General features: G+C 41.4%; 1 protein-coding gene across 3 annotated transcripts in view; it reads left to right on the top strand.

Annotated features, from left to right (window-relative positions):
* Window positions 1–22,872, top strand: part of UPRT (uracil phosphoribosyltransferase homolog) — an 87,133-nt gene that overhangs the window by 15,310 nt on the left and 48,951 nt on the right. For all 3 annotated transcript variants that reach the window (XM_044235926.1, XM_044235927.1, XM_044235925.1), the window contains exons 2-6: window positions 7,878–7,920; window positions 11,964–12,033; window positions 13,087–13,149; window positions 16,054–16,215; window positions 17,082–17,180. In XM_044235926.1, the coding sequence (XP_044091861.1) occupies window positions 7,878–7,920; window positions 11,964–12,033; window positions 13,087–13,149; window positions 16,054–16,215; window positions 17,082–17,180 (437 nt within the window). The remainder of the gene's footprint in view (window positions 1–7,877; window positions 7,921–11,963; window positions 12,034–13,086; window positions 13,150–16,053; window positions 16,216–17,081; window positions 17,181–22,872) is intronic.

Raw genomic sequence — 22,872 nt, 5'->3', positions numbered from 1 at the left:
AATAGTACTCTGGTGGGCCCCTAGGCCCTCCCCCCTCTGCATTGGGGAGGCCCAGTGTTAGGGCACATGTAAAACTGTAAGGCATCTAAACAGGGGTTAATGGGTACCAATTAGCATAAGGTTATATTAAATGCACAGTCGGCTGATGAGTTAGCCATTTACCGCTTTGTAGAACCTTTTCCACTTCTCCAAATTCTGTTCATCTAATTTCCAATCTATACTTTTCTGTCTTATGAGGTGACTCAGAAGCTCTTACACAAACAGGTAACAATAGGAGCAGCAATGAACTCATAGTCTTTTGAGTCTTAGCTTTAGTCCACGGTCAGCAGGGTCCATTGGCAGTAGCTTCCATCTTTGGGGAGTGTCCTTGTCCTCTGCTCATTTGGTGTGACCCGTGTGAATCTGGGCCCTGATGCCTTCTACTTTTACTGCCGTGGGGGTGGTCAGGATGACAGTAGACGGTCCCTTCTAGTGAGGCTCCAAGTTTCCCGCTTGGTGGTGGTGTATCCAAGCCAAGTTCCCAGGTTGGTAGGGATGTGGTTCCAACTCTGTCTCTGTCTCACTGTGGGATCCCTCCGTGGGCTAGATAGACTGTAATGCCTGCAGTGACTGGAGTACAGACTAATCAGTCTTTTCTGCTAGGGCAAAGTCTTGTAGCCAAGGGCAGAGCGGGGTGGGGGGTCTCCCGAACATTATTTCAAATGGGGTCACCTTGTATAAGTAGGGTGTACATCGTGCCCTAAGGAGGGTGAAAGGAAGGAGATCCACCCATCCACTGCAGGTCTCCAGAATTAGCTTTGTCAAGGTCTCTTTAAGAGTCTGGTTCATTCTTTCTACTTGCCCAGAGCTCTGGGGCTGGTAGGCACAATGTAGTTTTCAGTTAGTGCCTGCGGCCTTGGCTAATGCCTGTGAGACTGAACTCACAAATGCAGGGCTGATGTCTGACCTGATGTGAGAGGTAACCCAAACCTCTAGTAGCTTTTTGGCTGCCACTCCTGCCATCTCATGTTTGGCAGAAAAAGCCTCTACCCAGCCTACCGTCCATATAGATGTTGGCGGTCTTACCCTTGCAGTTGGCCATCTGCAGTGCCTTGGTGAGTGCAATCAGCTCCGTTTGTGTGTGTGTGTGTGTGTGTGTGTGTGTGCTGAGGTTCCGTGTGGCAGGGCCACCGTCCAGAGTTCCTGCTCAGGAGAAACCACTGCAGCCCCCGCGTACCTCTTTCCATCAACCATGTAGCTACTCCCGTCTGTGACCAGAGTCATCTCCGTATCCGGGAGGTGAGGGTCTCTAAGATCTGACCTTATTCCTGTGACCTGGGTTAGAACCTCCCCGCTGTCATGTGGGTGGGTCAGCCAGCTCCTCTGGCAGCAACATGGCTGGATTTAGCACTGCTGGGGGCAAGAAAGTCACTTTTGGTTCATTGAGGAGGAGGACCTGATACCCCATCACTCAGGCATTTGTCACCCATCAGTCTGGTGGAGTCTGGAGAAGGCCCTCGATAGCGTGAGTGGTGGTCAAGATGAGATTTTGACTCAAAGTCAGTTTACTTGCATTCTTGACCAGGAGGGCCGTGGTAGCAATTAATGCAGAGGCGAGGGGGGAATGCAGCCGATACTGGATCTAGTTTCTTGCTAAGATAGGCTACTGGCCTTTGCCAAGGCCCCAGAGTCTGAGTCAAAACTCCTTTGGCCACCCCTGCCTTTTCATCCACATACAAGTGGAAGGGCTTGGTAACATCTGGGATGGCCCATGCTGGGGCACTCAGTAAGGCTGCTTGTAATTCCCAAAATGCTCCTTCTTCCTCAGCTGTCCACTCTACCATAGCGAATCCTCCCTTAGTTCGTAGAGAGGTCAGGCCATCTCCACGAACCGCGGTATCCACAGCCTGTAGTGGCCCACCGTCCCAAAAAACTCCTTCACTTGTTGGGGCGTGGTGGGGCAGGGGTATTGGGTGATCACCTGTTTCCTAGACTCAGACAGTGAACGCACTCCCTCGTGGAGATCAAAGCTGAAATAAGTGGCGTGGCTCTGACAAAGCTGTGCTTTCTTTGCTGACACCCGATACCCTTTTCCTGCAGAGTCTGTAAGAGAGCTCTCATCCCCCGCAAGCATGACTCATAGTCCTCAGTGGCTATTTCTGCTATTCCCACTAACTCAGTCAGATTCTTCCCTTCAAATCCTTCAATTTTCTGAAGTTCTCACCTTATATCTGGGGCTGACTGACTGGCAAAGGCAGGATCGTCTAAACGAGCTATCGTGCAACGTCTCTGAAGTTTACCTCAAGTTGTCTAGCGTAGGTAAACACACTTAAAAACAATCAAATCTAGAATTTAACATCCATAAAGGTGTGTTATCAAAGCATAATTTTTTTCTCTAAAATAACCCTCATTTCCAGAGATAGCCAAATCAGGACTAATTCATTTGAAAAACAAGTCCAGTTTTAACAAACTTGGCCTAATTATTTACATAAGCTCAGCAAGAACAGTGAGTGTTCATATAGATCTTTTAGAATCTGCTTTGCTGGAACTTCTTATAAGGAATTTCTAGGTTGAACTTTTAGTAGCCTCTCCAGGCCAGAAGCCAAGCCATGTACGTGCCATCAGACATGCCTGCAATACCTGTTGATTTGGGCGAATTCCTCTTCCTGAGGTCCCCAAAGTATCTTGAGGTTCCTGCACCTGCCAGTAAGTGACATGCTTTACTCATCTGGTGAGGCTGCTGGGAAATCTGTAAGCAAGGTATCAGGCCAACAGTTCCAAAGGGCTTTACAGCTCCACGTTTTATAAAGTCAACCGTAGTTCCTTTAAGCTGTCTGGTCATATCTGAGTCTTTTTCAAATATGACATTACAGTCCAAGCCTTGGTAAAATAACCAGTGTTTCCAGTGGTGTCCTGTTACAAGGAGAACAGATTCTTATTGAACTTATGCAAATGACTGATTGCCATAGAAGAAAGAATACTTGCTGAGACCTTTTGAGTTTCAGAGGATTTGGATAGAGAGAAAAGTTAAATGCCTTGATTTGTTTACAAATGAATACTTTTACATCTCTGTAAGTTATAGATAAGAAAAAGTTTCCCTAGTCTGGAAGAGTGAACATTACAGAATAAGTAATGTTTAAAATAAGCCAAAACATTAAGAGATACAACGTTACAAACTTTCAGTTCATCTAGTCCCATGTTGCTAATTCTGGTTTAGTCTGAATGCAGCTTTTACTTCTGGAAGTTCTTACCCAATTCAGTTCCAGGATTTCAACATATCAAAGACCTGTATATGTCCTGAAAGTCTCCCATGTGAATTTCCTTTAAGGTGGAATTCATTTTACAAGAGAATTAAAACAATTACAAATGACAAGAACTCAGAATAGATATGGTTAAATTAATTATCAAGTGATGACCCTATCAAAACATTAAAACTTTAGGAAATGTATAGAACCTCTAGAGTAGTTACAGCATTTACCCAAATGTAACCCAAGGTTTATTATTGGTTTACCAGTACTTATTGAGTAACTTAGTATACCAAGGAAAAGCCTTATGAGTCAAAGAGGTCTCATTTACAATTTACATCTTGTCAACAATTGCTAAAACCTTAGAAAGTTTTAAAGCACATGCCTAAATATAATTACGGATGTTAAACACCTGATAAAACAAAACATAGAAACTGAATATTCTGGGCAGGCAAAGAGAAAACCATTTACATTTTTTAACAGATCAATTAACCTAAGAAAACTTTGCCCTTTCAAACAGAGAGAAAACCAGCTTTTCTATACCAGTGTCTTTCCTTTTTTTTATTCTTAAGCATGCAGTCTTAAGATAGTGGGTGTACTGGGTTTCCCTCCCATCATGAATGATGTGGCAGACAAAGGGAGGGGGATCTTTCAGATTCTGTCCTGCTCTCTCCCTTACGGGAACTTAGGAGCATCTTAGCTAAGGTCTGTCCGTATAAGCCCCGGACCAGGCTACTCCGTGGAATAGATGACTGTTATGCTATATGATGCCTCAAGAGACTCAGAGTGCAGCCCATTCAGACTCCGTAGCCGAAGCAGTGGAGCTGTACAGAGAGATTCACACAGTCAGGCACTTTTCAGATTCATACAGGTTGGACACCCCCCTCTGGGTATCCTTGGCTAATGGGAGGTGATCAGTCTTTCCTTCCATTCTTTACGAATGGGTCTGGCTCAGACAGTGTCCAGGAGAGCCCAGCCTTGGGTCTGCTGAAATCAGTGGGGCGAGCCTAAACCCTAGAGCAGGTACTCCATTTGCCCTCTGTGGCCCGTTTCCTGCCCCACACCAGTGGCACAATGGGCCAGCGCAGTTGGGATTCCTGGTCAGGGAACCAAATGTTGCAGAAAATCCGAGGGGACTGAGGAAACCCAAACGGCACATGGAGAGATGGGAGAACACAGCTTTATTAACGCTGGTGGGCTCAGTGGGATCGTTCCCTAAGACTGAGTACCCGACAGGGTTAGGAGTGAGTTTCTGTGGTCACAGGCAATGGGAGATGGTAACGTGGTGTTTTCGCAGTCTCTCAAGGCTGGGGCGCTTTCCCAGTCTCTCAAGGCCAAATGGCCCTTTCATGTAGAAGGATAATATATCTGGAGGCACCTCAAGAGAGTGCTAAATCACCTTGGGGGCTGTTTTTCTTTCTTTTCTTATTAAAACAGGATCAGGCATCTGGTCTTTTTCTTTCTTTCTTTTTTTTTTTTCTTAGTCCGTCCTGACCATACCTAAAATTCCATTCCAAAGATTTCCCTTCACAAAACTTCTACAACTTTCCTTTGCATTCCTATTTTGTCCCAAGTCATTTTCTTCCAAACAACCATTTCATTTAGGACAAAATTCCCTTCTCTTACTTTTAACAAAAATGTATTCCCATTCCTTATCTCTTTCTTATATATCTCCTACTTTGCTACATACAGAGTTGCTTCCCTTATTTCCATCAGTCTTAGTTACACTTATTAGAATTTTGTACTCTTAGAAACTCTTTAGTCTCTAGTGATGGTTAAGTATTAACCAATTGTGAACAGTTACAACAGAATTCTTTAGATGGCAAATTTATCAATCAGTTAAGCACAAAACATGTTTACCAACAGATTTAAATACTCTTAATTTCTTTGCAGTAGGAAGTTAAAAGCAAAAACCTAGTTCCAGTAATTAATGCTTTAACATTTTATCCTACTTGGTTAAGACCTAGATGTTCGTATTGTAATTCCATTTGTCATCCAGTCAAAACTTTAAAGTTTCAGGTTACCAAAGACTTTGAAAGCTACTTTAACAATTACCCATTAAAACTTTGAGACAATTAACCATCAGTTCAGTCATCTTTTTGCTAATAGATATTAACAGATTTTAACACAGATAACACGAGCTTATTTGACCTTAGGTAAACTTTGAAGTTTCACATTTACTGCTGTAACTTCAAAGACATGTTTATCTTAATTAAACCAACAAACTTAACTTAGTTCAGATACCGATTTACATTCCACCTGGACCCACTCCACTTCGAATGTTTACCTGAGACCTAGGTGGGAAGTTCCGGAGTCGGGGGGTGTTAGGTCCAGGGGGTGCTCTTCTTGTTTCCTGACAGTAAAGAACAGAAGAATGAAGTGCCGCTAGAAGGCAGAGAAAAGGTTCCCAGTTTTAGTGCTCATCAGCTCCAACAGAGGAACAGATGCCATGCCTTCCCACTAGCAAGGGGGAGGGGCTAAGCAGTCCATGTCGGGCCACAGAAGGCAAGGAATTTGCCCAAAACAAAGGGAGTTTCGGCAGCTACTTGGGAATATTCCTTAAAGTCTCTGTCTTGAGTTAGATTAACCACAGTTGGCTCCAGTTATAGCCATTAACACATGAAATGAGTGAGGGAGAAGCCCCACACCTATTAGGAGGAACGGAGAGATGAAAATCAGAGTGCCCTTACTCTCTGCTTGCCCCGTTTCAAGCACAGCAAACAACATAACAGACAACAAAAAGACAAGACAAATACAACTGCAGACCCAGCAGCCCTTACCTAGAACCTGCCGCCGGTGGGGATTTTCTCAGTCCCCTGTAAACACTCGCTGGTGGGGATTTTCTCTGTCCCCTACAAACGAACAACACAACAGACAACAAAAAGACAGGACAAAGACAACCACAGACCCAGCAGCTGGTGGGGATCTTCTCGGTCCCCTACAAACACCCGCTGGTGGGGATTTTCTAGGTACCCTGAATGCCTAGGGGGACTCAAACCCCTGGCAATCTACCAGAAGAGGGCTGGGCCATCCCTACATCCACTCCAGCCCTGGGGAACAATGCTGCGTCCAGCTTCTCCCCGGTGGGCCATACCCTGGAGCTCCGCAACCAGACAGACAGACAGACTGGATCTCACAGAATAAAATATTGAGATCTTGCCTCCAGAGACTTTTCCCAGAAACTCTGATGCTGGCTCAGTTCTTGTCGTTTAATCCCGGACAAGCCCCCATTGGGGTCTGTGATCAAAGGAGTGAGACTGATACAAAGCGAGGGTCAAGTAAAGCTTTATTTTGTGCCAGCACCAAGAATCAAACCGACCAGTCGGGGCTGCCTCTTACACAGAAGGTGACCCCTCCCAGCCTCACAGACTAACTTTTTTAGATCAAAGGCCATGTGGTTTTTGAGCCTGGCCACACACAGGTGGTGAGTTGAATTATAATTCACCCTATAGTAGCTATTTGAACTAGCCTATCACTCTGGTCAGAATTGGCACCCAAAAGGTGCCCAGTTGCGGGGCCCACATTCATTGGTGGTTAGGGAGGTGCTTTACTGATTGGATGTCTCCACCTGGCTTGACTCATCCTTGCATTCTGGGCTCTGTTATCTCCCCTGACCTGACACGTCCTGGTATATGGGCTCTGTTATCAGGGGCTGGTCGGCCATATTTTACTGGTTTCCCAGACTTTTTCTAAGTAAATTCCTCTGTGGGGGGGGGCAAGGTCAATCTAAGTTTACTGCATAAACAACAAAATGGCTATTTAACCAAGATGGAGTCGCTCTGGCTAAGTAGGCCCTTACAGTGGAATCTACCTCTTAAGGTTGTGTGAGGAATAGATCAGATAATGCACCAAATATGCTTAATACTTGGCACCAAGGAAGTTTTTAAAGGATAGTGACCTGTGGGAAAGATGGAAGTAATATATTTATAATATTAGGCACCTGATGTAATTTTCAGACCTTTTAAGAAAAGCTTTATAAGTAAATCTTTGTACACCTAGTGCATGTGTGCACGAGTGTAGTTGTTAAAAATGGTTTTTGTCAATAAAAGGCGGGGAGCTATCAAGTTTATTTGGAATAAAAAGAAGTAGGAGAGAGTGATCACATGGCAATTTCTGCTGTGGAAATTGAAGTTGTAATTTTCCCAGGGGAGGATATCTTCCAGCACACTAGAGAATTCTTCTAGTAGGTTCTTTTTTAAGATTTTATTTATTTATTTGAGAGAAAGAGAGAAAGAGAGCTTGCATATGTGCACAGGAGCGGGGGAGCAGAGGGAGGGGGAGAATCATGTTCCCCGCCAAGCAGGGAGCCTGATGGGGGCCTCAATCCTAGGACTCCAGGTTCATGACCTGAGCCGAAGGCTGATGCTTAACCAACTGAGCCACCCAGGTGTTCTGCCTCTATTGAAATTTTAAGGTGCTTTATAGACAGCATTAAGTACAGAGTGCATTATAGACAGCATTAAGTAGGATGTCATTCCATTTAAGTTCCTGTATTCTAGTGAAAAATATCTTGCTTCAGTGATAGTTTGTACATGTTATCTTTTAGGCCTTTAGTATGTGATAGGTCTTAATAGCATTGTTACTATATGTGTTAAGTAATATTTTCCCTTAAAGCTCTAATCTGGACTAAAATTTATACTACTTTCTTTCTAGGACAGCCAGTAGAGGGGACTTCATGTTTTCTGCGGATCGTCTGGTAGGTGGAGACTTTCCATTTTTGTTTCATTGTTCCTAGTGATATAATCACAGTAGGCCAAGTGACTTTTTTGTTCTAGAGAATTCTGGGGGGTTAGAGAGATCATGCCAAGTAGTCATCATCCTGGCAGGCTTCTGAAGTATTGATTCTACCCCTTCATTAAAGCTGTGCCTCAGTCTCTTTCACCTCAAAAGCGTTGCCCATGAACTCATTCTGAGTTTATTCTGAAGTACTTCTACCTCTCAAGTAGATCTTGGCAACCCTTAAATATGTCATCTTTGGGCAGTGAAAGTACATTAAAAGAAAACCAAAGATGTAAGGAGATCTAGTAGTTACCCTTGTGATAATTCATTTAATAGAGAAACACTAATATCCCCTCTTGTAACTTACCTCGGGGGGACATTTATTTTGCCTTTTCTGTACTATTCTCACATGTGGAATGCTAAGTTGGACTGTGTATGCTTCCCTCAGGGACTTCCTGTTAAGGATTGGCCAAGCCCAATTCAGTTAATTAATTAATTTATTTTAAATTTGTGAAGGAAAAGTTTTTTGAATCAAAATTTTTTTAATTTAAATTCAATTAGCCAACATATAATACACGATTAGTTTCAAATGTAGAGTTCAGTAATTCATTAGTTGCATATAACACCCAGTGCTCATCCCATCATGTGCCCTCCTTAATGCCCATCGCCCAGTTACCCCATCCCTCCCACCTCTCCTCCAGCAACCCTCAGTTTGTTTCCTCTGGTTAAGAGTCTCTAATGGTTTGTCTCCCTCTCTGATGACTTCCCATTCAGTTTTGCCTCCATTTCCTTATGATCCTCTGTGCTGTTTCTTAATATTCCACACAAAAGAGTGAAAGCACATGATAATTGTCTTTCTCTGCTTGACTGATTTCAATCAGCATAATACCCTCCAGTTCCATGCATGTCAATGTCAGTGTTCATCCTTTCTGATAAGCCCAGTTCAGTTTAGCTGATGAGGTCTGAGAGGGTCTCAGGCCGATTTGGGTTGTTTTCAGGTAAAGCACTGCATTTCCTTTTTGTGTTTACATCTAAGTGTGTTCAGGGCTTGGAATAAGGTTGATACATTTTCTCCTGTTGCTATTCATTATTCATCATTGATGAAATATATACTGAACTCCAGTCAGGCCCTTGGCTGGGCTGTGTTACAGAGGGAGGAGATACAGCAGTCCAGAATACAGACATTGTCCCTGATTTCATGGAGTTTACATTTGAAATGCTGTTGTCAGTATTTAGTTTGGGAAAGAAAAAAGTGGCTTCTTAACCTTAGAGGTGTAATCAAAGAATAGAAGATAGATTATTAAAGGGAATGTTGGGGGGGAAGGCATGAAACTTTCCATTTTGATTTTCCCTCAGGAAATATTAATTCCTAAGGAGTATAGGCAGCTCCTTTTGGGCTTGTGGCCTTAAGTATTCCTAGTTCAGAGGCCACTTCTATTTACAATCATTTGAGCTTCCAGAGGCAGTAATAACACTTGGACTGCATCAAGGTCAGTGTAGTTGGCACTTCTGGAGTTATAGTTAGGTCATTCTGTCTTTATGCTTTAATCAAACCAAAGGAAGGGGTTCAAGAAGGAAGGAACTTCTGTCATTGGCTGCTGTGGAGAAAACAAATGTTGGTGTTCATTAGTAAAAAATGGTTCCTCTTTCTTTTGCTTTCTTTGCCTTTTGTCTGTGGAAGGAAGGAGTTAAGTTCATGGTTATTGTAAAATACTTGAAAGGGCAGGTGTTATATCTTAATCAAATCATGTAATGAGGACCCATGACAATTGACACGAGGCAATGGTAATTTGGACCTCTCTGGCTTTGAAGGTTCTGATACCAGGAGAGTGTGTGGAGGGTCTTTTGTGGTTGTGGTAGGGACTGGAGCTATTTAGGTTTCCGGTATTGAGGATTTCTTGTACACTGTCCTAGCACAAGGGTCCCATTATAGTTGACATTGATTCTATCCTGGATTTGTCAGGATTGGCTTCCCTGGCACTCAGATCTTGAGTTCGTTATATTTAGTCATCCTTTTGCTGGTTTTATGTTCTCCCATAAGGCTTGGACATACTAATTTCTGTTCCAGAGTTGCAGGAGACTGGCAGGAGGCAAGACACTTTAGGAGAGTGTTCCTGGGAGGGGTGCCTGGGTGGCTCAGGTGTCCATTAAGTGCCTGACTCTTGATTTTGGCTCAGATCGTGATCTCATGCCCATGAGATCAAGTCCTATCTCAAGCTCCACGCTCAGCGGGGAGTCTGCTTGAGACTGTCCTCTGTCCACTCCCTCCCCCAAACTCTCTCTCTCTCTCTAAGAAATATACAAATCTTTAAAAAAAAGTGTTACTAAGAGATCTCAGCTATCCAAAGAAAAGGTTCCTTTTCTTCCCTTCAGCTCGCACCTGAGAAACATTCACCTCCACAGAAGGTGGTGGCTAGAGATGAGTGTGCATACATATACAGTATTCATCAGGTTCCTGGTGTTTCAGGCTGACAAAGTGCTGGCCCATTTAGCATTGATCATTTTAATGGCAGCAGGGTGTTGTGTTGTAGTGATAGAACATGGTGTTTCTCCCTGCTGTTCCTAATTCTTAATCAATAATGAAGTATTGATTAGAGAAAATGTGCATTGCAGACACTATCTTAATTGTGGTGGGCTCTGGGTGCTCATAGGAGTATCATATTTGGGTTTTGGAGGCTATTCCTAGTAGCTCTGATGTATTCTTTCCTCTGTACCACACAATAAGATCATTAGAAGCCCTTATTTTTAAGCCGAGAATCCCCAGGGCATTCTACTGGCTCCTACTTCAAGCTCAGGAAATTGATCCAGCCCCATCCATTCATTTATTTCCTCCTGAGAAGTTTCAGGTTTTATTTGCATTATGGCAAGCCTTTGTTAAAAAGAATCCAACTTAATTTCAAAGTACTAAACAAGGCAGAGAAGTTCCCAGTGGGCACTATTTTCAGAGTTACCAGAAGGAACATAAGGAATAGCATGGAGGACATTAGGAGAAGGAAGGAAAAAAAATGAAGGGCAGGAGAGTCAGAGGGGGAGATGAACCACAAGAGGGTATAGACTCCAGGAAACAAACTGAGGGTTTTAGAGGGCAGAGGGGTGGGGGGATGGGTGAGCCTGGTGATGGGTATTAAGGAAGGCACGAATTGCAAGGAGCACTGGGTGTTATATGCAAATGATGAATCATGGCACACTACATCAAAAACTAATGGTGTCTCCCTGATATGAGGAAGTGGTGATGCAACATGGGGGCTTAAGTGGGTAGGAGAAGAATCCATGAAACAAGATGGGATAGGGAGGGAGACAAACCATAAGTGACTCTTAATCTCATGAAACAAACTGTGGGTTGCTGGGGGGAGGGGGGTTGGGAGAAGGGGAGTAGGGTTATGGACATTGGGGAGGGTATGTGCTTTTGGGTAAATTGGAAGGGGAGATGAACCATGAGAGACTATGGACTCTGAAAAACAATCTGAGGGGTTTGAAGTGGCGGGGGGGTGGGAGGTTGGGGTATACCAGGTGGTGGGTATTATAGAGGGCATAGCTTGCATGGAGCACTGGGTGTGGTGAAAAAATAATGAATACTGTTTTTCTGAAAATAAATAAATTGGAAAAAAACAAAACAAAACAAAACAAAACTAATGGTGTACTGAATGGTGACTAACAGAACATAGTTAAATTTTTTAAAAATTCAAAAAGGAAGTCTGTTGCATCTAAGGATGACTCTTGTCACTTGTAGTTCTGCATCTCTTGTAATATCGGCTGGCCTAAGTGAATTCGTATCAGAAGGCATACTTGAGCCTTTTGGTGGCAATCATGTGCCTACCGGAGGTTCGATACTTACCAGCAAGCAGCCTAGCATTTGGATCTGTTTCTGCATCTAACCTGTGTTAGGGGGCCCCCTACCTACTTCCATAAGCTAAACCCTTGCCTGTTGTGTTACTGACTTTGTGCCTAGTGCTCAGCTCCTAAAGCTAACAGCTAACACTAGACTTAGCAGGTTCTCAACTTCTTCTTTTGACTCTTTAGATCAGACTGGTTGTGGAAGAGGGATTGAATCAGCTGCCATATAAAGAATGCATGGTGACCACTCCAACAGGTAACAAGGGTTGTTACTCTCAGATTCTTGTCTTGAAAGTTCTGGAAGTTAGGGGGAAATGGGGAAAAAAAAGCGATCTGAGTAAATCAGTATCCAAAATGAGGAGTCTAGGTGGAGCTGTTCTTTTAAACAACTTAATAAACTCAGAGATGTTTAGTAAAGAAATTTATATGGGTGACTTTTTGTTAATGGCTTGCTTGTCAATTCAAGTTAAAGGTTAATAAATATTCTTTAGCATGCAGGTGTTGCCTTTATGACAGCCCATTGGGACAAGAGTTAAGAATGGCTAGCAGCTTATCTTCACCTCTGTGGGGAAGCTGCTGGTGTTAATAAAGGGGTAGGTTGGTTTGGCATTGAGATTCCAAGTAAAAGAATGAGAAGTAAAAAAGACAAAGGAAACTAAAAATGATGACATCTGGAGAGAGTACTTTGTTTTACTTTAATAGAACACAGCTGAAGATCCCTATTTCAGGGATTTAAAATTCTGATTTTGTTCTCTAGTAAATAATGGAAGCTGTTCTATTCAGTGGTTGACTTTATGAAAATTAGGGGCTGAGCTTGTTGCATCATAATTGATCCAATTCAGGATGGCACCAATGGTTGAGCAAGTCTTGGTAACAATCTCAGCCTTTGTCTCCTGCTTTTAAAGGCAGAATAGGAGCTCATAAAAGGGGTGGAATGAGGAGGCTCTCTCCTGTGCATCACAGTGAGCTCCCAGTTTGAATTGATGATGTTTATAGTGTTCAGAGAGGAGTGATTCCTCTCTGAATTCAATTTGAGGAATGTGTGTGTGAATATCATGTCATCATATGTCCTGTTCCTACTCAACGAAGCCTGTGTCTCCCAATTATCTCCACAGGTTTTTTATGAAGAATTAAGAAATAATTGAAAAATCATGCCTTCTCATTACTTTCAGAGGGAACCTAAGAGGTTATACAGAATGTCTAGACAAGGGTTGCTTTGTACCCATTGGCTTTAAACTACAGGCACTTTAAAAATAAGTGGATACTTCCAGTAATGAGAGATAAATTCTTTGATTTTATTCCCCAACAGGGTACAAGTATGAAGGAGTGAAATTTGAGAAGGGAAATTGTGGGGTCAGCATAATGAGAAGCGGTAGGTTTGCATATATGTGATTCTTGTTTCTTTGCATGCATAAAAACAGTCGTTTTCCAGGAGAGAGGTGGGCTTGTCTGTCATAATTGCAGCCTGACTTGACTTAAATCTCACCACCTATGTTGTATATCCTCACAGTGCCTTGGATCATGGCCTACATGTTGCTGAGTTTGACTAATTTTAACTGCAGAGCATCTACTCTATGTGGCCTATCCCCACGGGCAAGCCTTCTTTCAGAGAAATTCAGGGTAGGATAGGAGGATGAGATGGTACTATCTTGAGGAGAACAGGGCAGCTTGAAGACTGATGGAATATGGCACAAATTTGGACCTGTGGAACTTTGAATACCTGACTGGAGAAATTTTTTTTTTTAAATTTCTTTTGTAGGGAACAGTCCTACCTGATCCGGAGATGGCCTGAATGACTTATTCAGTGTGTTTAGTTTTATATTTGATGTGTTGTTATGCCCGAGTTTTTGTGTCTGAGAGACCACCAAGGAGCCAAGCACTGATGCAATCACACGAGGGTTTATTCAGCAAGCTTAAGCTTGGGCCCAAGTATACCCGACACAGCAGAGTAGGGACTTGGACCCTGAGCCAGATTACAGTCAGGGTTTTTAAAAGGCAGAGTAGAGGTAGACTCAGCAGTGGGTGAAGACAAAAGGGGGTTATGGATGATGTAAGTCTCTAAGGAATTTTGGAAGCAAGGTCTCCAGGACCTTGATGGGCTAGCTGTTGTCTGGGGAAAAGGTTATTCATTACCAGTAATAAAAATCTTCTCGTGAGACCCTTTAGATGTCTATCAGTGGGTCATATGCTGGGGAATGATTGCTGACACTATCTTGGAGGTCTAGAGATAAAGTTTCACATTTCTCCCATCAAGTGTCCTTGTTAGTGAGATTTAGGTTTAGAAGAAATTTAACTTTATTTACATTTCCTTCTGCCTCAGCCTCCTTCAGTTTTATGGTGGGGAGGGCGACATTAGGGCTTAAGGAACTGAGTTATTTGTCTCTTGAAATTGGGCTATTGAGAAGATAGTTTCTTTGTTGTGAATCACTAGGACATTTGTAAACCGAGGGAGACTCCTGTCTTGAAGAATTGTGATCTTTGCAAGTTAACTATTTGTTTTTCTTTTAGGGCAGCCAGGGGTGGCTGAGGAATGTCACACATACTACCAAGGGGAGGGGAGCGGGTGGAGAGGGGGAGCAAGGTGCCAGCTTTTGCTTTGCCAAGATGGCTGTACTTATGTCAGGGCTAGACTCGAGGTGGGTACAGCCTTGTTTTTCTTGGCCTCCACAGTGTATGTGGCCATATAGCAAAAACACTTATCTGTTATTAACTCTAGGTATTTCCAGTTGCTGGTATTATAAATGTTATATTTGTATTTGAGTCCAACTGATTACTCTTTTAAACCAACCTTTGTGCAACAAAATCACATGCCTGTAATTAGTATGTCTACTTTTTCCATGGGGATGATTACTTCCATTTGGTAGCTAACTAACTAAACTTTTGCACAAGATCCAAGGTTCAGTGGAAGCCTCGCTTGCTTGCACTGGAGACAGATGGATTTTTTTTTCCACATGTAAGCATTGCCTTTACTCTGGCTGTGAATTTCTGTTTGTGAACAATTGAATATGTCAAGTAGAATAGGAGCTGTAAGTTCCCTTTTTTTAAAGAATGTTGCTTTTAAGCAATGAAAGAATTTTCAGGACAATGTTATTTAACATTTTAAAACTGGTGAAGACAATGGAGATGGGTTTTTAAGGCATTTTTTTCTTCTATTTTAGTCTAGTACCTGCCCTAAAGGCAGCAGCATCCTCAAACCCCTAAAATATGGCAGATTACCTTGGGGTAGTGCAGAGACAAGGGTTATTTTTTAACATTATTTGTTATTGAATGATTTTCTTTTTTTTTTTTTTAAAGATTTTATTTATTTATTTGACAGAGAGAGATTACAAGTAGGCAGAGAGGCAGGCAGAGAGAGAGAGGAGGAAGCAGGCTCCCTGCTGAGCAGAGAGCCCGATGTGGGACTCGATCCCAGGACCCTGAGATCATGACCTGAGCCGAAGGCAGCGGTTTAACCCACTGAGCCACCCAGGCGCCCCGTTGAATGATTTTCATATAGATTAGAAACTATGTTTTAAGTTTACACCAGGGATAGACACTTTCCTCTTAAAATAGGTGTAAATGAAAATAGTTAAAGAATAATATTAAGTAACAGTACAGATAGAATTCTGATATAACCTAAAATCTGGAAGGTGGTATGAGAATGATTCACTTTTGGCAAGCACTTCCTGAAAGGAATTTAGACTAAAAAATAGCTGTTCAGAAACCAAGAGGTTAGTAGTAGTGTTGGTTATGGTTCTTGGGGGGAAGGGAGGGAACGGTATACTTTTTTCACTGTTTGCTGGCAAACTTCTGCCATTGAACTCATTGCTGGGCTGCAGTGATATCTCCTAATGTCACCTTGATCTGTAACCCAATTCCTCCATAAATCTTCTGTATTGTTTTTTCAGATGAAAATAACAGGTTGAAGTGGTTTAAAGCCTTCCTTAAAGTAATAGGAATAAAATGGTCCTGATAATTGGAAAAGCTCAGGGAGCAGCCTAACAAAACACTGTATTTTTTGTATTCATGGAAGTGTGACATCCGTAAAACTTGAAAGTGAGCAATAAAACTAGTTTATCCTACTTTCATTGACCAGGACTTAATCTAGTTTAATTGACCTGCACTAAGTATAAAATAAGAGCATATCAGAAATAAAAGCTCTTAGCTTAAGAAGAATTGCTCCCATCTTGACAATGTCCTTCTTGTATTAATAATAGTCACACACTCTGCTTTGGTCTGTTTTTGGACTTTAATTCTATCTCCCCCCCCCTTTTTTTTGAAATTTTCCTTCTTCAAGGTGAAGCAATGGAACAAGGTTTACGAGACTGTTGTCGATCCATACGAATTGGAAAGATCCTGATTCAGAGTGATGAAGAGACACAAAGAGCCAAAGTGTATTATGCCAAGTTCCCCCCAGACATTTACCGGAGAAAAGTCCTTCTGATGTATCCAATTCTCAGTGAGTGGCTGGAGTTTAATTTGTATACTTTGCTTAGGGTTTAAATCAGTTCAACTTAGTGACTGCCATTTAGGTACCCTTATATAAAGGCAAAACCATTTCTAAATGTGTTTTTCTCAGTTGCATTTGGAGTTTCCCTGGGCAGTATTTTTATTGTGTAATAAGAGCATATACATTGTCTAAATAAACTTTAGTAGCTCCAAAGAGCTTTTGTTTTAAAATGAGTGAAAACACTGAAGCAAAGGATCTAATGAGGCAAAGTATACAGACACAAAAAATATATTGAAATATGTCCCTTCTGTAGCCCAATTAATGTAGCAATGAATTTCTCAAGGATTTATCCTTTCTGAAAGTAATATTTTTTCTCCTATTCTGATTTATAAGCTTATTCAGATCACACACGGTATTGTCTCCCAGGGTTGGTGGTGGAGGTTGAGTGTCAGATTTGATATCTCAAATACTGAATGAATTTAGGGTTTGTTGTGCATTTGAAAACTGAAAAGTATGTGTGTCATGTCCATTATTGAAAATAACATTATGGATGGGGTGCCTGGGTAGCTCAGTCTCTTAAGCGTCCAACTCTTGGTTTCGGTGCAGGTCACGATCTCAGGGTCTTGAGATCAAGCTCAGCATCACACTCCTCTCTCTCTCTCTCTTTCTCTCTCTCTTGGAAATAAATAAAGAGATAAATAAAATCTTTAAAAAAAAAAGAGGACGTCATTGATAAAGAACAGGTACCTTCAAATGAAGCTTTGCCTAGTGCCTTATGTTGGATTACCAAACTGCCTCTACTTCAAAGAAACTTCAAAGACGTTTTGAGATAAATGTTCAAGTTGCTAATGCATTTGGTTGTCATTTGATTTCAGGCACTGGAAATACTGTAATTGAAGCTGTAAAGGTTCTTATAGAACATGGAGTTCAACCCAGTGTTATCATCCTACTCAGTCTGTTCTCTACTCCTCATGGTGAGTTCAGCATGTCTGGGGCTCCAGATAGTCATGGGTTGGGTAGGTATGTATCTGTCCAGACTCTCATTGTGAAGAAAAGTTGATTTCTACTTTCCCCTTAAATCTAAATCGAATTTTGGTAGTTTATAACTTTTGTTTATCATCTCTCAGCTTGGTGATAAAGTATTTTTATATACTTTATGTTCAAATTCAAATGGGAAAGTATGAACTAACCCCTTTGAAGGGGATTGTAATTGTTTTCCTGGTATCCCTGTTTGGGTAGAGCCTGCACACGGCTGAAGTGTCCCTGTTTCTCCTGACTTCTCACTTGAGCCTGAGAACTGCTCCCAAACAGCAAGGAACTTGAGGTTCGTTAGCCCTCTGGTCTTGCTGCATAAACTTTGCAGCATGAAGCAAAGAGCAGAAGTTTTCTAAGTTCTGCTTCTGCTCAGAGGGCATAAAGGGTAGAACTGTGTGTTCTCCATTTCCTTTGGAAGCTAAGGCCCTAGTTTTTTGCCATATAATCTAGGATAATTGTGAAAAGTATCCTAAGAAAATAATCATATGTGCATGTAGAAATTTAGCCCTTAGGATAGTCACTGCAGAGTTATTTTTAGTGTAAGAAAAAACTTGAAAGTATGTAAATGGCTTATAATAAAGAAATGATTAAATAAATATATATTCCAAGGATGTAATATTACATAACTTTTATTTTTTTTTCTTCCAATTTATTTATTTTCAGAAAAACAGTATTCATTTTTTTTTCACCACACCCAGTGCTCCATGCAAGCCGTGCCCTCCATAATACCCACCACCTGGTACCCCAACCACCCACCCCCCCGCCACTTCAACCCCTCAGATTGTTTTTCAGAGTCCATAGTCTCTCATGGTTCATCTCTCCTTCCAATTTACCCAAAAGCACATATCCTTCCCAATGTCCATAACCCTACCCCCCTTCTCCCAACCCCCGTCCCCCCAGCAACCCACAGTTTGTTTCGTGAGATTAAGAGTCACTTATGGTTTGTCTCCCTCCCTATCCCATCTTGTTTCATGGATTCTTCTCCTACCCACTTAAGCCCCCATGTTGCATCACCACTTCCTCATATCAGGGAGATCATATGATATTTGTCTTTCTCCGCTTGACTTATTTCGCTAAGCATGATACGCTCTAGTTCCATCCATGTTGTCGCAAATGGCAAGATTTCATTTCTTTTGATGGCTGCATAGTATTCCATTGTGTATATATACCACATCTTCTTGATCCATTCATCTGTTGATGGACATCTAGGTTCTTTCCATAGTTTGGCTATTGTGGACATTGCTGCTATAAACATTCGGGTGCACGTGCCCCTTTGGATCACTACGTTTGTATCTTCAGGGTAAATTCCCAGTAGTGCAATTGCTGGATCATAGGGCAGTTCTATTTTCAACATTTTGAGGAACCTCCATGCTGTTTTCCAGAGTGGTTGCACCAGCTTGCATTCCCACCAACAGTGTAGGAGGGTTCCCCTTTCTCCGCATCCTCGCCAGCATCTGTCATTTCCTGACTTGTTGATTTTAGCCATTCTGACTGCTGTGAGGTGATATCTCATTGTGGTTTTGATTTGTATTTCCCTGATGCCGAGTGATATGGAGCACTTTTTCATGTGTCTGTTGGCCATCTGGATGTCTTCTTTGCAGAAACGTCTGTTCATGTCCTCTGCCCATTTCTTGATTGGATTATTTGTTCTTTGGGTGTTGAGTTTGCTAAGTTCCTTATAGATTTTGGACACTAGTCCTTTATCTGATATGTCGTTTGCAAATATCTTCTCCCATTCTGTCAGTTGTCTTTTGGTTTTGTTAACTGTTTCCTTTGCTGTGCAAAAGCTTTGGATTTTGATGAAATCCCAAAAGTTCATTTTTGCCTTTGCTTCCCTTGCCTTTGGCGATGTTCCTAGGAAGATGTTGCTGCGGCTGAGGTCGAAGAGGTTGCTGCCTGTGTTCTACTCAAGGATTTTGATGGATTCCTTTCTCACATTGAGGTCCTTAATCCATTTTGAATCTATTTTTGTGTGTGGTGTAAGGAAATGGTCCAATTTCATTTTTCTGCACGTGGCTGTCCAATTTTCCCAACACCATTTATTGAAGAGGCTGTCTTTTTTCCATTGGACATTCTTTCCTGCTTTGTCGAAGATTAGTTGACCATAGAGTTGAGGGTCTATTTCTGGGCTCTCTATTCTGTTCCATTGGTCTATGTGTCTGTTTTTGTGCCAGTACCATGCTGTCTTGATGATGACAGCTTTGTAATAGAGCTTGAAGTCCGGAATTGTGATGCCACCAACTTTGGCTTTGTTTGTCAATATCCCTTTGGCTATTCGAGGTCTTTTCTGGTTCCATATAAATTTTAAAATTATTTGTTCCATTTCTTTGAAAAAGATGGATGGTACTTTGATAGGAATTGCATTAAATGTGTAGATTGTTTTAGGTAGCATAGACATTTTCACAATATTTATTCTTCCAATCCAGGAGCATGGAACATTTTTCCATTTCTTTGTGTCTTCCTCAATTTCTTTCATGAGTACTTTATAGTTTTCTGAGTATAGATTCTTAGCCTCTTTGGTTAGGTTTATTCCTAGGTATCTTATGGTTTGGGGTGCAATTGTAAATGGGATTGACTCCTTAATTTCTCTTTCTTCTGTCTTGTTGTTGGTGTAGAGAAATGCAACTGATTTCTGTGCATTGATTTTATATCCTGACACTTTACTGAATTCCTGTATAAGTTCTAGCAGTTTTGGAGTGGAGTCTTTTGGGTTTTCCACATAGAGTATCATATCATCTGCAAAGAGTGATAATTTGACTTCTTCTTTGCCGATTTGGATGCCTTTAATTTCCTTCTGTTGTCTGATTGCTGAGGCTAGGACTTCTAGTACTATGTTGAATAGCAGTGGTGATAATGGACATCCCTGCCGTGTTCCTGACCTTAGTGGAAAAGCTTTCAGTTTTTCTCCATTGAGAATGATATTTGCAGTGGGTTTTTCATAGATGGCTTTGATGATATTGAGGTATGTGCCCTCTATCCCTACACTTTGAAGGGTTTTGATCAGGAAGGGGTGCTGTACTTTGTCAAATGCTTTTTCAGCATCTATTGAGAGTATCATATGGTTCTTGTTCTTTCTTTTATTGATGTGTTGTATCACATTGACTGATTTGCGGATGTTGAACCAACCTTGCAGCCCTGGGATAAATCCCACTTGGTCGTGGTGAATAATCCTTTTAATGTACTGTTGAATCCTATTGGCTAGTATTTTGGTGAGAATTTTTGCATCTGTGTTCATCAAGGATATTGGTCTATAGCTCTCTTTTTTGATGGGATCCTTGTCTGGTTTTGGGATCAAGGTGATGCTGGCCTCATAAAATGAGTTTGGGAGTTTTCCTTCCATTTCTATTTTTTGGAACAGTTTCAGGAGAATAGGAATTAGTTCTTCTTTAAATGTTTGGTAGAATTCCCCCGGGAAGCCATCTGGCCCTGGGCTTTTGTTTGTTTGGAGATTTTTAATGACTGTTTCAATATCCTTACTGGTTATGGGTCTGTTCAGGCTTTCTATTTCTTCCTGGTTCAATTTTGGTAGTTTATATGTTTCTAGGAATGCATCCATTTCTTCCAGATTGTCAAATTTGTTGGCGTAGAGTTGCTCATAGTATGTTCTTATAATAGTTTGTATTTCTTTGGTATTAGTTGTGATCTCTCCTCTTTCATTCATGATTTTATTTATTTGGGTCCTTTCTCTTTTCTTTTTGATAAGTCTGGCCAAGGGTTTATGAATTTTATTAATTCTTTCAAAGAACCAGCTCCTAGTTTGGTTGATTTGTTCTATTGTTTTTTTGGTTTCTATTTCATTGATTTCTGCTCTGATCTTTATGATTTCTCTTCTCCTGCTGGGCTTAGGGTTTCTTTCTTGTTCTTTCTCCAGCTCCTTTAGGTGTAGGGTTAGGTTGTGTACCTGAGACCTTTCTTGTTTCTTGAGAAAAGCTTGTACCGCTATATATTTTCCTCTCAGGACTGCCTTTGTTGTGTCCCACAGATTTTGAACTGTTGTGTTTTCATTATCATTTGTTTCCATGATTTTTTTCAATTCTTCTTTAATTTCCCGGTTGACCCATTCATTCTTTAGAAGGATGCTGTTTAGTCTCCATGTATTTGTGTTCTTTCCAAACTTCCTCTTGTGGTTGAGCTCTAGCTTCAGAGCATTGTGGTCTGAAAATATGCAGGGAATGATCCCAATCTTTTGATACCAGTTGAGTCCTGATTTAGGACCGAGGATGTGATCTATTTTGGAGAATGTTCCATGTGCACTAGAGAAGAATGTGTATTCTGTTGCTTTGGGATGAAATGTTCTGAATATATCTGTGATGTCCATCTCATCTAGTGTATCATTTAAGGCTTTTATTTCCCTGTTGATCTTTTGCTTGGATGATCTGTCCATTTCAGTGAGGGGAGTGTTAAAGTCCCCTACTATTATTGTATTATTGTTGATGTGTTTCTTTGATTTTGTTATTAATTGGTTTATATAGTTGGCTGCGCCCACGTTGGGGGCATAGATATTTAAAATTGTTAGATCTTCTTGTTGGACAGACCCTTTGAGTATGATATAGTGTCCTTCCTCATCTCTTATTATAGTCTTTGGCTTAAAATCTAATTGATCTGATATAAGGATTGCCACTCCTGCTTTTTTCTGATGTCCATTAGCATGGTAAATTCTTTTCCACCCCCTCACTTTAAGTCTGGAGGTGTCTTCGGGTTTAAAATGAGTTTCTTGGAGGCAACATATAGATGGGTTTTGTTTTTTTATCCATTCTGATACCCTGTGTCTTTTGATTGGGGCATTTAGCCCATTAACATTCAGGGTAACTATTGAGAGATATGATTTTAGTGCCATTGTAATGCCTGTAAGGTGACTGTTACTGTATATTGTCTCTGTTCCTTTCTGATCTACCACTTGTAGGCTCTCTCTTTGCTTAGAGGCCCCTTTCAGTATTTCCTGTAGAGCTGGTTTGGTGTTTGCAAATTCCTTCAGTTTTTGTTTGTCCTGGAAGCTTTTAATCTCTCCTTCTATTTTCAATGATAGCCTAGCTGGATATAGTATTCTTGGCTGCATGTTTTTCTCGTTTAGTGCTCTGAAAATATCATGCCAGCTCTTTCTGGCCTGCCAGGTCTCTGTGGATAAGTCAGCTGCCAATCTAATACTTTTACCATTGTATGTTACAGACTTCTTTTCCCGGGCTGCTTTCAGGATTTGCTCTTTGTCACTGAGGCTTGTAAATTTTACTATTAGGTGACGGGGTGTGGGCCTATTTTTATTGATTTTGAGGGGAGTTCTCTGAACCTCCTGAATTTTGATGCTCGTTCCCTTTGCCATATTGGGGAAATTCTCCCCAATAATTCTCTCCAGTATACCTTCTGCTCCCCTCTCTCTTTCTTCTTCTTCTGGAATCCCAATTATTCTAATGTTGTTTCGTCTTATGGTGTCACTTATCTCTCGAATTCTCCCCTCATGGTCCAGTAGCTGTTTGTCCCTCTTTTGCTCAGCTTCTTTATTCTCTGTCATTTGGTCTTCTATATCGCTAATTCTTTCTTCTGCCTCATTTATCCTAGCAGTGAGAGCCTCCATTTTTGATTGAACTTCATTAATAGCTTTTTTGATTTCAACTTGGTTAGATTTTAGTTCTTTTA

The sequence above is a fragment of the Neovison vison genome, chromosome X (assembly GCF_020171115.1).
Source record: "Neovison vison isolate M4711 chromosome X, ASM_NN_V1, whole genome shotgun sequence".
Classification (NCBI taxonomy): Eukaryota; Metazoa; Chordata; class Mammalia; order Carnivora; family Mustelidae; genus Neogale; species Neogale vison.
This window is presented reverse-complemented; position numbering and strand designations above follow the sequence as displayed.